Here is a 14,989-nt window from a genome sequence, read left to right on the forward strand (position 1 = left end):
TTTATCTTAACTCCATTCCTTTCAGGGTCCTAGACCTGCCCCCCCCACAACAACCTATGTTCAATTCTCATTGGCCTTCCTCTCTCCCTTAGCTAATACCTGAGGAAGAGCTGATAAAAAAATAATTGAAAAGACTGCTGGAGCTTGAATGCAGATGGAAGTATACTAGTTTCCTCTTTATTTTTGTTGTTGATCTGTGTGGTCTTTCACAATATGACCAATATGGAAAAATGTTTTGCCAAAATTGCACATCTCTGACCTATGTCAAATTAATACCATCTCAGGGAAGGAGAGGGGAGGGAGAAAGAGGATTTAAAAATCAAAAAAAAATTTAATGAATGTTAAAAATTGTTTTACCATGTAACTGGAAAAAAATAAAATATCATTTTAAAAAAGTAAATGAAAATTCATTCTAAAAAAAACAAAAAACCCTAATTATATGAGCCAATGTTAGCAAACACCTGGGTCATCATCCACGTCAACTGCCTTGGATCCTGGGCAGACTGGGGTGGTCTACATGATGTTCCCTAAAGTAGACCTCTAGGTTACAGCTAACTTTTTGCTTTCTAAGAATGGAGGATTCCTTCCTGTGTCAAAGGTTGCAGGGATCAAGATGGATGCGGATTAAGAAAAGGTCATTGGATTTGGCAAAGAGGACTTGCTTGATAATTTTTGAGAGAGCAATTTAAATGGAATGAGGAGGGTAAACAGCAGATTAGGAGGATTAAGAAGGGAGCTAGAAGGAAAGGCCCCTGTTTTGGATACTTTTCTCAAGGAGTTTAGAAACAAGGTAAGGAGAGAAAGGGGATGACAGTGAGAGGGGTGGCAAGTATCAAAGGAAGGTTTTTTGTGGATGAAGGAGACATAGATAGCTTTGTAGGCAGCAGGCCAAGAGAGGAGGAGACTGAAGATAAGCAATAATGGCAATCTGCTGGGATCACTTATTTCTGTAGAGGGGTTTTTCCTGTCAGACACTGTATACTTGGATAAATTCTGTCAATGCAAAAGCTCAATTTCCGGCAACCAAAATGATTTATCCTTTGCATCTGCTTCTCTCATCTGGTTAGGAATTCACTCTCTAACCATAGCTGTTAATGACATACATGCTTCTCTGTTTTTTTTTAACATGAGCGTTAATATTTAGGTCATGTGTCCATTCTGAATTTATTGAGAAATATGGTGAATTTATTGAGAAATATGGTATATTTCTTGCTCTAACGTAAGTTTGGAAACTCAATTTTGGCCAGACTGCTTTGCACTTTTACTAATGGTTTTAATTAAATGGAAATTTCTTTCCTAGATAATTTTTTGTTTATTAAAGTGGTTTTTTTTGTCTAGTCTCTTCATTAATCTTTCCTATTTTTAACCAGCACCAAATGATTTTGCTAATCTAGTCTGGAGTCTAGAAGTACTATTTCCCACCCCCCCCTCCCTTCCTTATTCCTACTGAAAACTGCAAAATTATGGCCAACTTTGGCCCCAGGAAAGAGCTATGGAGACTCCACCTCCTTCTTAGCAGAAATAGGGAGGAAATGGGTGTGGGCCACAGTATATGTTACCCTTTTTACTATTTTATTACAAAAAGGGGAAGGGGAACACAGTGCAAGTAGAGGTCATATAAAAATCAAAGATTAAAAGACAAAAATATACAGAATGGTACCCAGAAAACACATGGCTTAACTGATATTCTGCAATGCAATCATTTTATAGTTCATTAAGGTGTAGCCTCAAAAGTGAGATTAAAAAAGGAGGGGGGGAGGACAAAAACCAGTGCTCAAATTAATGGCGGCAATATCAAATTCAAAGGAAGAGCTTCGGACTAGTAACTGGAGTTCAGAATCAAACCTTACTGATCGAAGTCCTTTGAATTTGGTCACTTATGACTACTTAAGTCCAAGTTTTTGTTCTATTGTTTTAATTGAAGTTTTTTGTTTTTCCAATTATATGCAATGGTAGTTTGTCAATATTCTTCCATTTACTAACTTATGAGTTCCCCATTTTTCTACACCCTCCCTTCCCTCCTGCCTCTCCATGGGAGCAGTCTGGTAAAAGCTGTATATGCAGAATTCTATTTAACATATTTCCATAGTAGTCATGATTTAAAAGAGGAAATAGAAGGAATGGAACAGAAAAAAAAGAGGAGAAAGGAAGGAGAAATATAAAAAAAGTTTTTAAAAAGCTAAGAAGAGTATGCATTCAGACTCTAGATTCTTCTGTGGATGTGGATAGCATTGTTCATAGCAGGTCTCTCAGGAATGGCCTTGATCTCTGATCTGCTGAGAGGAGCTGCATCCATCAGTTGATCATCTCACACTGTTATTAATGGGGATAATTTTCTCCTGATTCTATTCAGTTCACTCAGCATCAATTCATCTTAAATCTTTTCATGCTTCTTTAAAGTTTTTGATTCCATTTTTAAAAAAAGATTTTGAGTTTTACAATTTTTCTTCTAATCTCACTTTCTTACCCCCACCCCCCCCACAGAAGGCAGTCTTCCCACTGTCTCCATGGTATTCATTGATTCAGATTGAATGAGAGAGAAATCATATCCTTAAGGAAGCAACAAAGTATGAGCAAGATCAGACAATAAGATTTGATTCCATTTTTACTAAGTATTTATACACCTAGTATATACAAAACCATTGGAAAGGCTTCTCATCTTCAAACTTCTAATCCAGCATATCAGATGACATAGGGGAAAGGATGTTTTATTTTGAAATCAGAACACCTGTGTTCAGGCCCAAGGCTCTGCTACTTACTGGCTATAAATGGAGGTAACCCCCCCCCCCCCATCTACTTCAAAGATTTTTTTGAAGATTTTAAACAAATGTGAGCTATTTTTACTCTGAAGTCTTTGCTTTAAGTTTAGGGAAAAGGGAATTCATTCCCTGCCTGGTCCACCTGTGGGCAGTTAATGAATCTCTTCCTGATAACTGAAATGAAGTTGGCCTCTAATTGCTCCCTAATAAGACTCAAGGGTAGTGGACTATCTTATCTAAACTTAATACATCCTCCAGAGACTAGAATAGTGCTTTGTACACAGTAAGCACTGAAACTTTGCTTTAGATTTCTTTTCACACCCTAGAGACTACTGTGGCTTTATAAAACTATACAGAGAAAGTTCACTTTTCATGGGGACACATTCAAATGTTTGAAGTCCATTATATTTCATCACCACCTTCTTCTCCCCCAGACTTCATCTGTAGGCTACTTCAGCTTTTAAGTCTGGAAGAATCTATTTACTTTTACTATATTGAACGGTCTCTGAGCTGGAAAAAACATCCTTGAGGAATTTATGTCTGGTTTCTTAACATGAAAAGTTTCCAGGAGAAAAATGCTCTAAGATGCCAATGGAAAAATCAATCATAAAATAGTAATTACCTACAATGAATACCATTTTTTCTTTTTTATATCAAGACATAGGGAAACAAATACAAATGTATCAGTACTTGGGTTTTTCTAACTGAAAGGCTGTTACTTCTTAACGTAGCAACCAAAGAATTAAATTGAAACCAGTTTGCAGCAAGGGAAAGGAAGGTGGAATGATCACAACCCTTATCCCAAGGCCCTGAAAAGTTTCAGGGACTATCTTCCAAGTAAGGTAAGCAGGATGAGAGACCTTTAAAATGTCATAAGGACCAGCTGAATGTATGTAGAGTGCTTAGCCGAGAATAGCATAATAGTTATCTTTATATGTGAAAGGTTCTCAAGGAGATGCAGCTAGCAGTCACTGTAACCCAGATGGCTGAACTATGTTCTCCAGAAATGAAGGTCTTCAAGGAAAGACTGGCCTACCAAATGGGAAGGAATATTTTAGAAGATATTAATGCTTCTTTAAAGGATTAGAGAAGTTCAGAATGTAGTACTGAAAAAGAGTTAGCAAGTCAGAGTTGGAAGGGAACAAGTAATGTAGTTAACCAAGAATTCTCTCAGGACTACTAGAGGTCATTCAGCCTCCAATAATAAGGAAAACTCCCTCATATGGTAGTCCAATCCTTCTCCATAAAGACACTTCAGATTTTTTGATGCCATCATCGATCATGCTTCCCCCTCTCCACCCCCACATAACTTTTCTCTAAGGTCAATGTTTCCTTTAGTCTTTTTATGTCCTAGTGTTCATCTTCATGGCCATCTTCTGGACATCCTGAACTGAACATAATGCCTATGTGGCCAACCAGGGAAAAGAACAATTCTCATCTCCTTTATTTAAAACAGTATTTCTCTTTTTTGGTTTTGGCAAGGAAATGGGGTTAAGTGACTTGCTGGAGGTCACACAGCTAGTGTAGTATTGTGTCCTAGGTCACATTTGAACTTGGGTCCTCCTGAGTACAGGACGGGTGCTCTACCCACTTTGTCACCCTTGAAACACTATTAATGCTGTTGATGAATTTTTTAGCTTTTTTTGCTGATGGCTATTTTGAGCTGTGAAATCTCAAATTGTTTTTATGTGAATTGATGTGCAGTCAAGATACTGCCCCCTCCCCAATCTTGTATTTCTGCAGCTAATTTCAACCATCTTGGTAGAAATCCATTGGTAGATCAATTCTTGGGGCAGTAGCATACCTCTCTTACAAATGAGAATACTAGAATCAGAGAGGGCAAGGGATTTGCTGATTTCCATGGTGATTGAGTATGATTAAGAATGTGCAACCAGGTGGTCTCCTGTCTGGCTGCAACTCCACAGTTTTTTTTCTATCATAATGCTTTTATTTCTTTAGGTTTTAAAAATGTACAAGAAACCTCTGCCAAACAGAAGTGGCCACCTGCCTTTTTGAGCCTTGTATTTTTACCCCACATAAACATTAACTGGTGCCTTGACTTGTGTCAGTAAATAACCCCTCCTTTGTCCAAGCTTCTAGAGAAGTTACTACTGTACTAACAGTTTCCATCATCAAAGAAAATAGTTTATCTTAAAGCTCATGGGGGACACTGATGATTACATTATGAATAGAGAAAGCTTGGTTCTAAGCACGAGGAAATTTTTTTTTAATTAGAAAGTTCATATTTCAATTTGAATTCTTCCTTAGGAGTACAGATCTCATCAAAGCTGTCTGCCAAAGTTTATGGTTATATTATAGGTTATTTAAGAAAATGAAATCAAAGTCTTCCCACCCCCTTACCTTGTGTTGTACTAGAATTAAAACTGCCTTGGGGGGGGGCAACTAGGTGGTGTGGTGGATAGAGGTCTGACCCTGGAATCTGGGGGACATCTGCTTATATCTGACCTCAGGCAGTAAATGAGTATGTGGTTATGTGATCTTTGGCAAGTGAGCTAAGTGCTTTGCTTTGTAAAAACTGAAAAAAAAAAGAGGGAAAACAGCCTAGGTACTGTAAATGATTTGTACATACTAACAGCCCTTGGTATGAAATTGTGGAACCACCAACATATTCAATTATTCATAAAACCATTTTTACAGAAGCATCTCTGTCAGGTTGACATTTGGGTTTACCAAGCACTTTTCCTGTGGGTTATGCTTTGATTCTCAGCACAATGTTAGGAGGATTAAGAATTGCATTTTATCAACTGAGTTAGTTCAGAAAACTATTCAATGAAGAGGTAGGATGTGAATTGAGGAGTCTTACTTCCAAATGAAATAGTCTTTGCACTGCATCTAAAGAATGTAAAGCATCAGCGGGAGTGGGAATTTTGCATCACTGAATCTTTGAGAGCAGAGTCCTTTTCGGTCTAACAGGTGTCCTAGTGCCAATACCTGGCCTCATTAATAAAGATGATAGAATCCTATGTTTCTTGGCCTCCAGGAGGCTAAGTGGGGCCCAAGGCATCCCCCCAAGAACAGCCCAGGCCACCAGGTGTTCCAAAGGAATCCATGACGAGTGAACTGTGTTTCCTCGCAGGGCCAGCAATAATGACTTCATAGACGTGGGTTCGGTGTCCTCGAGGGAGCTTCAGCCAGGCAGTCTGGCCATAAAAACTAAAGTTCGGTGGGAGCACGCCGTAGGTTAGGGACTGACTATATAAAAGGGTCCACGAGGGACGTGGTGCCACAAGCCCAGGAGATTTTTAAGGGGTACAGCGTGTAGGTTAGGGAGTTATCGGTTAATTCCCTCGGCGGGATGGGGGTTCCCAGAGAAGGGAGAACGGGCTGCGTCTTCTGCCCAGGTCCTGGCTGACCACCGGACGGCAAAGAGGTGCCCGCTGTTCCCTGCAGGTCTCCGCTGTTTCCCGAGGCCGGGGGAGGGGAGGGGGGGGAGGGCCGGCCAGGGGCTCAGAGGCCCTGGCCCGAGGGCGCCGCCATCTCCTGGAGGATGAGGTGCAGCAGGTGGTTCTGGTCGGCGCTGAGCAGCGGCCAGAGCTCCCCCTGCAGCACTCGGACGGCGTCCAGGTCCTTCTCGTGGGCCGCCATGACCAGGGACTGCAGCAGGAGGAAGAGCTCCTCGGGCAGCGGGCAGCCGGCATCCTGGCCGTGGCCGTCAAAAGCCTCCCAGCAGTACTTCTCCAGGGTCTGAGCGTGCTCGGGCAGCAGCTTGGGCGGCGGCGGCTGCAGCAGGAGCAGCAGCAGCACGCGGGACACCTCGCACTGCACCAGCACGTCCAGGAAGGCGCCCGGCTGGCCGGGCCCGCCGGCCCTGGCCCCGGGGGGCGCGCTCCCGCCTGCGGGCGGCCCCGGCGCAGCGTCCCCGGCCGCGCGCTCCCGGGCCAGCAGCTGCATGCGCGTGAAGAGCTCCAGAGCGCCGTCGTAGTCGCGCGTCAGCAGCTTGCAGGAGGCGGCGTCGCCCAGCGCCAGCAGCGCCTCCAGCGGCAGCAGCGGCAGCTGCAGCTCGGCGGCGCGCTCGAAGTGCACGGCAGCCGGGCCCGGCTGCCAGAGCGCGCGCAGGGCGCCGGCCAGCTCCAGGCAGAGGCCGGCGGCCGCGGCCGGCTGGCCCAGCTCCAGGTGCAGGCGCACGGCGAAAGCGAAGCAGCTGGCGGCCGCCTGCAGCGGCTCGCCGTAGGCCGCGGCGCAGGCCAGGCGCAGGCGCGCCTCGCGCTCCTGCCGCAGGAAGAGGCGCGCCGCCTCGGTCAGCGCCAGCGCCTCGCCGGGCCCGTGGAAGAGCGTCTGGTGGCAGCGGGCCACGGCCAGCTGGCACCAGGCGGCGTAGGGCAGGCAATCCTGGGCCCGCAGCTCCTTGCCCAGCTGGCCGAACTGCTCGCCGGCCTCCGACACGTTGGGCTTGCGCAGGAAGCGCTTCCGCAGCTTGCTGGACACCAGCCGGTAGCGGGCCAGGAAGTCCCCGGCGTCGTGCCCGCCGCCGCCGCCGCCGCCGCCCGCGCCCGAGCCGCCAGTCCCCGAGGAGCCGCCGCCGCCGCCGCCGCCGCCAGCGCCCGAGCCGCCGCTCCCCGAGCCGCCGCCGCCGCCGCCGCCGCCGCCCACGACGCTACTCAGGGAGCCCACCCCGGAGGCTGCCATGGTTGTCCTGGGTCCCCGTGCGCGGCGCCGCTGCCCGCGCGCGCTCCCGCGGCGTGACGTTGGCTCTCATTGGTCGGCGTCCCGCCGGAGCGCTGCGGGCGCACGGACGCCGGCGTCCTCGGAGTCTGCGCAGAACGGCCGAGGTGGGAGGGCAAGCCCCTGCGAGGAGGCGAGCCGGAGGGTAGGGCTGGGCCGGCCGGCCCGAGGGGCAGGAGAAGCGGAAACGCGAGGCGGAGCCGGCGGAACCCGGCGGAACCCGGCGGAACCCGGAAGGGGCGGGCCCGGCGGAACCCGGAAGGGGCGGGCCCGGCGGAACCCGGAAGGGGCGGGCCCGGCGGAACCCGGAAGGGGCGGGCCCGGCGGAACCCGGAAGGGGCGGGCCCGGCGGAACCCGGAAGGGGCGGGCCCGCCGGAACCCGGAAGGGGCGGAGACGAGAGCCAGCGGACCCGAAGAAGAAGAAGGAGGGGCGGGGCGGGGCGGGGCGGGGCGGGAGGAGCTAGAGGGAAGTCGGAGGAAGGCAGCGGGGCCCGGGAGGGGGCGGGGCGGGGCCCGGGAGGGGGCGGGGCGGGGCGGGGCGGCGCTCGGGGCGGGGGAGACGAGGAGGACCAAGGCCGCTACGGAGGGGCAGGAGGCGGCCGCGGCCTCGGGCCGGCTTCGGGCGGCTACCTCGAGGCCGCTCTCGGTTTCCGGAAGTTGCGCAGAAGCCTGGAGAAAGCGCGCGTGCGCCTGGCCTCGGAAGCGGGCCCCGCCTGGCCGGAGAGACGAGGAGTAGGGCTGCCGCCCCCGCCCCGCCCCCCTCAGGGATCCCCGGAACGAGCGAGGTGAGGGTGCCAGGATGACGGACGGCCATGGCCGAGGGAGGGAGGGAGGGAGGGAGGGAGCGAGCGAGCGAGCGAGCCAAGTGCGAGCGAGGCCCCAGGATTGGTGCCCCGCCTTGAAGGAGCCGTTTGCGCATGACCTGCTATATCCCAGGCCTCTGGGAGTGACCCCCAGCCTTGCAGGGCGCAGCGCACCTGTGGCGCCCCAGCCGGGCTCTCGCGCTGGAAGGCGTGGCTCCCATCTTTCCCCCATCTCTGAGGCTGCTGGCGTGTGTAGTGTTATGGCAGAGAACTAGGTAGTTCACTGAGAGGTTGCCAGGCCTGGCTGCTGTCCTGCCCCGGCCACCTTGGGCAAGTCACTTCCCCTCGTTTGCCTCAGTTTCCCCATAGATCAAAAGTGACCTCGAGAAGGAAAGGGCAAAGCACTCCCAAATGGGTGCGGAACACTGGGATGCCGCCGCACAGCTTGTTCAGGGTTTTCCTCCTGCTAACTCATCTTGCAGCTCTCCTTTCACTCCAGTCTGCTAATGCTGGACAATCTCGGCACTCTGCCACCGCAGGATCACATTGTGCCCCACGGCTTCCTCATCAGAGATAGCAGTCTATACCTTTCTCTTTTCCCCCCATCTCACTGTCCCACTTTTGCCTCCTCTTTTACAAACAAGTTATGAATTACTGGAATTCAGTTTTCTCTGAGTCATAGAAATCCCTTGGATTTGCAAAGGACCTGGAACGAGATTTTTTTTTTCTTTCTTTTTGGTTCCTTTAACGTTTATTCATTTTCTTTTCCTTTGGTAACCTAGGCGTTTTGTACATTTGTAAATTTGTACCCATTTTATTTCGCCTTTCAGCTTTGTTCCATAATTAACTCAATTTTATGATGTCATTAGTTCAACTGTACAATTGGTCCAATGATGATAATAATTTCCTGTATTTTCCTCTTCATTTATCAAGTCCTTTTTCATTTTTTGATATTCACAGTTTAGTCTACCTCTCTTATAACTGTCTTCTAATTTATACCTATTATATTAACAATATACTATAATTGTGTTTTCTTATTCCAAAAAATTCCTACCTTTTTATTTAGTAATTCAAAGGATTTGTTATTGCTGGTTTTCATTGGCTCTCCTTTTTTACTTTTTAGGATTTTAATTTTGATGTTGGAGCTTTTTGCTTTGGTGCCTTTTCTCATTTTCTAGCTACTCTCCCAGTTTATCAAAAAGCCCCTTCCCTCCTTTGTTGAGGAAAGTGTTTCCATACATACATTGCCCCCTAAAACCTACTTTGTCTGCATCCCAAAGTTGCAGTAAGGTTAAATGTTTACTTGTGTCTCTCAGGTGGTGCTGCAACACCCCCACCCAGTCGTTTACAATTAAATTAAGTCTCCACTTGAGTTTGAATTTATCCTTCAAGTGACTTTTAGGGATTATAGTGCTGCACTCAGGAGAGAATATGTTTAGTATTTGTGTTTTTCCACATTTGTTTGTGAGACACTTATGCTGCTTAATACACAACTTCTGTCAAACTGCCATTCCACAGCTGACAGACATGCTCCTTTATATTGCCATTCAGTAATGACCAAAGATTTTGCATCTGTAGCAGTTCTGAAACACTATTCAGGTCTTTCATTTCTTTTTTATCTGTCTGTCAATCTGTCAGTCAATTGATTGAATCATCTACTTTAAGTAGGAACTGTAATTCTGATAACTTTGACTTTAAGTATTTGAATGCTATGCCCCTTTACACCCACACCACCCTCATATACCTCCAACACCCCATCACACCCATCCACATCACACCCACATTCAAACCTACCCACTACCCCTCATACAATCTACCCCTTCCCATCTACTCCTTCTTATACCCCCTTTCCCCCACCACACCCCCCCATCATCCAGCCTCCCCACCCATACCCCCTCATATCCTCCCTCCCACCCCCAAAAACATACATTCCCCTATACCTCTTCACCCCCCCCCCCACTCCCCACCACACATACCAACAGGAAAATTAGGTATGGGTGCAGGCCTGTATCTCACCTCCAGAGGAGGCATCCATGTTGGAGATGCCAGAATCCCGCTTTGGATAGACAGGAGGAAGTCTGGTACAGCATGTATATTCTCTGTTGCCCTACCAATAATTGGGAGTAGCTTCTTTCTTTTAGCTGCTAAAAATGGCTCCCTACTGTCTCTTGTAAGTTGTGTCTAGAAATAAACTCTCACTCACAGCAGGGGATGCAATATGGTAAGGGGAAAGGCCCAGAGTACCACAGCTACTCTTCCCTTAGGTCATGTGATCCTGAGAAATAGGCTTGGAGTTTTGGTCCTGTTTTGTCTGTCCTGTGAAGATCTAGGTACAGGGAAAGTTAAGCTGTGTCCTGTCATCTCTTCAGCAAGCCCAGATTTTTATTTTAATTTCTTATAATTTCTTTGTAACTCCTTGTCGCCCTTATGATCTCACCACCCCCGAAACTCACATTTGTTTTGCTCTTAGGCAGCAGATTGTCCTGCCCAGATTGTGCCCGTTTTCAGGGGCAGGTTATCTTGCTCATCATAACAGCTGTATGTGACAGACATTTTGCCCTAATTATGTCAATTGTGAGTGGTGTGACCCTGGATAAGTCACTTACCTTGTTTGCCTCACTTTTCCCTGTAAAAGGAGCCAGAGAAGGAAATAGCAAACCACTAATACAGGAACAGATCTCTTCCATCCTAATTATACCAATTATATAGTAGCATCCCCCTTTGAGAAGATATCAAAGAAAGAGGGAACCATCTCAGCTGGGCTATAAATAGAGTTTATTATTAATGTTAAGCAAGTTAATTGGGCAAGTTACTCATAGGAGCTAAGTTTTTCCTGCTTGGCAACAGAACAAAGCAGTATCTTGAATCTCTGTACTACCATCAGGTCAGGTAAGGTATCATGTAGAAACAGAACAAAAAAGGCATAGTGCCAGGGATTGCTCAAGGTCATGCAACAAGAATAGTTGGAGCTTCTTGTACTGCTTGTTTTTAGTCAAGGTGGTTTACATTCTCTGTGGAATCATACATTATATTCCTACCCTGCTTACCCCCATACAATCCTCTACTTGTGACCTCAGTGGGGATTAAAATGGTCCCACCTACAGTAAAAGAGACTGAAACAAAGGCACTTTATTAAAGGGTCTGTGGTCTCCCCATAATGAAGTGGACCTCAGATCTTCCTCACCATCTTCCAGAGCCCTACCTTTGATTGTATTTAGCCATAGTTCCATTAGTTGACATATGATGCCTAGGTTAGAATTTACAGGTAGAGTTAAGAAAAATAAGTTGGTCAGGGTCATGGTTTGGGCAAGGCAAAAATATCTTTGCTGACTAGGTGGTTATAAGATGGATAGGCTCCTTATGTTAGGCAGGAGGAGATGATACAGGCTATACATAATGGTTATAAGATGGTCACTTGTTCATGTTGGTCAAGAGGGAATGATCCAGATGTAGAAAATAAACTGGAGGACTTTCCATGTGGTTGAATCACATCTGCCCACACTGGGCTTTGTCACCAAGACAAAAGGGAGAGAGCTTCTAGCTCATCTCCTCTGATTGATTATGCAAATGGTCTTAAAATTTGCAGTTCTTGGCTCTGGGACTTAATATACTGAGCTTTTAATCACTATCCCTATGAAATCATATCAGATCGATCGATCCTGATGGGAATAGAGTGGGCATCCAGATGCATTATTTCTCTCACCTGCTCATACAGTCTTTCTGATACTGTCTTCTGCAAGGTTCCCTTAGTGGTATATTAGTGGTTTTGTTAACATGGAGAAAGCAGAGGAGACTGATGAATTAGCTACAGTGGAGGCACAAGTAAAGAAACATGACCATTAAGAAAATTACCACATTTGTTATGATTTTCTTTCATCCCACCCCTGAAGTGAAGGAGGAATTAATGACCTTTGGTGCTTAGTTTATGGAACTGGCTCTCTCAGCTTCACTTCATACAAGCCAGATGACTATGAACTAAGTTTAGAGACAAAGGTGACTTGGACAATTATACAGTATATTGGGGGTGATACAGAATTTGACCTCCATTCCCCTTTGTCAGGGATTCTACTTGTAGAAGAGCATGTATACTGCCAGGAGAAATGCCTCAAAAGGGGGTATACCTGATTTCAGCACCCTGCCAAGTTAGGGACCAGAATTCGAGGGGAGCAGCCCGTGCCTTGTCCTGCTGGATCTAGGGATCCAGTCCCCTACAGATTTGCTCTTAGTGAGGGTGTATAGGGTTACATGGCTAAGATAGGGTGTATAAAACCCAGTAGACCCAGAAAAGTGACTCATGGGAATCTTGTCCGGATTCCAGGAAATACTGGTATCTTATCGACCACCATGCTGGGGATTGTACATGTCTTACCAGACTAAATCACCCCCCCATATTTTACAGATGAACTGGGTCCTTGGATTTTTGTCAGTATTTGCTCTGTTTCAGATTCAAGTCTCTAGGGTGGAGGTCACCACTTCTTGCACTGTAATGCAGTCTCATTCAGTTCATATCACATCGTCTCATAAATGGGTCACATCTGATGGATTTGCTGTGCCTTCCAGTTCCCTAGCAGGTATCCCATGACATATTGTAGTATGTGCAAATATCCCTGAAGTAGGACTTTCAAGGTCCACTGCCAGCCCTTCCAGGTAAAAGCAGTTGATCTTGACTGTCAGGGTGAAGTGGATGCTGAAGAAGGCATTACCCAGGTTCAACATAGTATGACAATGTTCATGGGATAGGATTATCTCATTTAGCAGGTCAGCTATATTGGGAACAGCCTACGTTTGGGTGGAGTCACCTTGTTAAGCTCCCTATAATTAATGGTCCTGCACCATGTCCCATCTGGTTTCTTTACTGCCTTCTCCAGTTCCCCTATAGTCCCATTTCTATCAGGCAGTAATAGTAACCATTTCCCTTGGGAGTAGGGAGTCTTCCCTCTGCTCCCACTATGTATGACCCAGTATGATTGACCTTACCACAGTAACCCACAGATGGACCTCACTAATTTTAGTGGCTAAAGTCAGGTTTTGCAATCTATGTACCCCCGTGATATATTCAACTTCCAGAATGATGTCAACCACATATTCTTTGGGTGACAAATGCCCCATTTTCAATGTCAATTTAGTTAGATTTTGTACTGCTGGAAGTACCCTGTACCCTTCCATGGCCATCCACTTTGCCAGGATATTTTCTGTGTATTCCTCACTAGTGTGTACCAGAGCAGCCTGTTCTTGCGGTCTGTTCAGGAATAACAACATTTTGTTTCTGGGGAATAAAGAGCTAACAACAGTTTGTTATCAGGATATACTTTTGTCAAGCTCTAGTTTCTACCTCCCTAACCTTGTAGGATCTTTCTCAGCAGCAATTGTATCTACATAATAACCAGATAGCTATTATCAGTTCAAAATCTGGTCACAAAATTTGGAAACAATCATGTTGGGCTTCCGATCACCTCCTTTGTCCCTACAAGGAGGGCTATCTCCCTAAGAGAGGCAGACTGGAAGAATCCATCCATTATTCTCTTCCTCCTCTGGGGCTTCAGTTAGTTCTCTCCTGTTTCTCTTGTCCTTGGGAGCTTCCTCCATTTTTTCAGGAGTATAGTATTAGGTTATCTGTTGTCCCTTGAGGAACCCCTTGCAGCCAATAAATCTGCCCACAATTCTCCCATGGCTTACTTTCAGGGACCCCAGTGAGTCCTCTCTCTTACCATTTTCTTTGGACTCCTCCTTAAGGTGTTATTCCTACTTCTCTTTGCCTTTCCCAAGTCAGTCAGTGATTCCCCCACCTCAACTATCTAAATTCTCACTAGGGGACTTAGGAGAGAAATAAGGGGGCCCTGCCAATCCTGGGCATCCCCAGCTAGGAGTTTGTTCTTCATGCCTGCTGTAAAGTCTGTTGAAAACCATGGCATATACTACTTGGCATGTGCCCTACTCCCTTAACATCGCCTGGGTTTTCCCTCTAGTCTTCTATTCTTATGAGACCATTACAGAATCACTTTGTTTCCAGTTATCTCCTTTGCCCTCAGATTCTAAGATTAGGCAGTTTTCATTTATGATTTCTTGAAATATGGTATCTAGACTCTTTTGGGGGGAGGTAATGTCTTTCAGATATTCCAAAGAATTTTTTTTTTAACAAGGCAGTGGGGTTAAAGTGACTTATCCAAGGTCACGCAGCTAGGTAATTATTATCAGGTCTGAGGCCTGATTTGACTTCTAGTCCTCCTGACTCCAGGGCCGGTGCTCCGCCCGCTGCGCCATCTAGTGGCCCCTATTTCAATGAATTTTAAATAATCTCTCCTCAACTTGTTTTCCAGGTAATTGCTTTTGCTGTAAGATATTTTCCTATTTTTCCCCCAGTCTTTTGTGTTTTTATTATTTTATGATGTCTTATGGAATCATTGGGGTTTTTATTTGCCAAATTTTAATTTTCAAGGAATTATTTTCTTTAGTCTTTCTCATTCTAAGGTGTTCATTCTCTTTTCCTATCTTCCTTGATTCTTACTTCTTTATCCATTTTTCCTCTCTTCTCTCAATTGATTTTTTTTAGTTTTTTTTGCAAGGCAATGGGGTTAAGTGGCTTGCCCAAGGTCATATATTATTAAGTGTCTGACGCTGGATTTGAACTCAGATCCTCCTGACTCCAGGGCTGGTACTCTATCCACTGCGCCACCTAGCCGCCCTCTGAATTGATTTTTAAAATGATTTTAAACTTTTACACTTTAAGGAATTGTTTTTATACT

The 14,989-nt window shown here is 46.1% G+C and overlaps 1 protein-coding gene and 1 long non-coding RNA gene across 15 annotated transcripts in view; one reads left to right on the plus strand and one right to left on the minus strand.

Moving 5' to 3' along the window:
• Positions 1-2,600: 2,600 nt before the first annotated feature.
• LOC141497347 (40-kDa huntingtin-associated protein-like) lies at positions 2,601-7,704 on the minus strand (the record flags this gene model as incomplete). The annotated part of the gene is given in 3 exon segments (XM_074199997.1): positions 2,601-7,266; positions 7,357-7,431; positions 7,433-7,704. Coding segments are annotated over 3 exon segments (1,386 nt in total), but the record flags the coding sequence as incomplete, so codon positions are not given.
• Positions 7,705-8,142: 438 nt separating this feature from the next.
• LOC141502482 (uncharacterized) overlaps positions 8,143-14,989 on the plus strand; it is a 43,702-nt gene continuing 36,855 nt past the window's right edge. For 5 of the 14 annotated variants that reach the window (XR_012472547.1, XR_012472546.1, XR_012472544.1 and 2 more), the window contains exon 1: positions 8,143-8,228. This is a non-coding gene — a long non-coding RNA (uncharacterized LOC141502482). The remainder of the gene's footprint in view (positions 8,229-14,989) is intronic. The other 9 variants (XR_012472538.1, XR_012472536.1, XR_012472540.1 and 6 more) reach the window with 3 other exon arrangements.

The sequence above is a fragment of the Macrotis lagotis genome, chromosome X, assembly GCF_037893015.1.
Source record: "Macrotis lagotis isolate mMagLag1 chromosome X, bilby.v1.9.chrom.fasta, whole genome shotgun sequence".
NCBI lineage: Eukaryota > Metazoa > Chordata > Mammalia > Peramelemorphia > Peramelidae > Macrotis > Macrotis lagotis.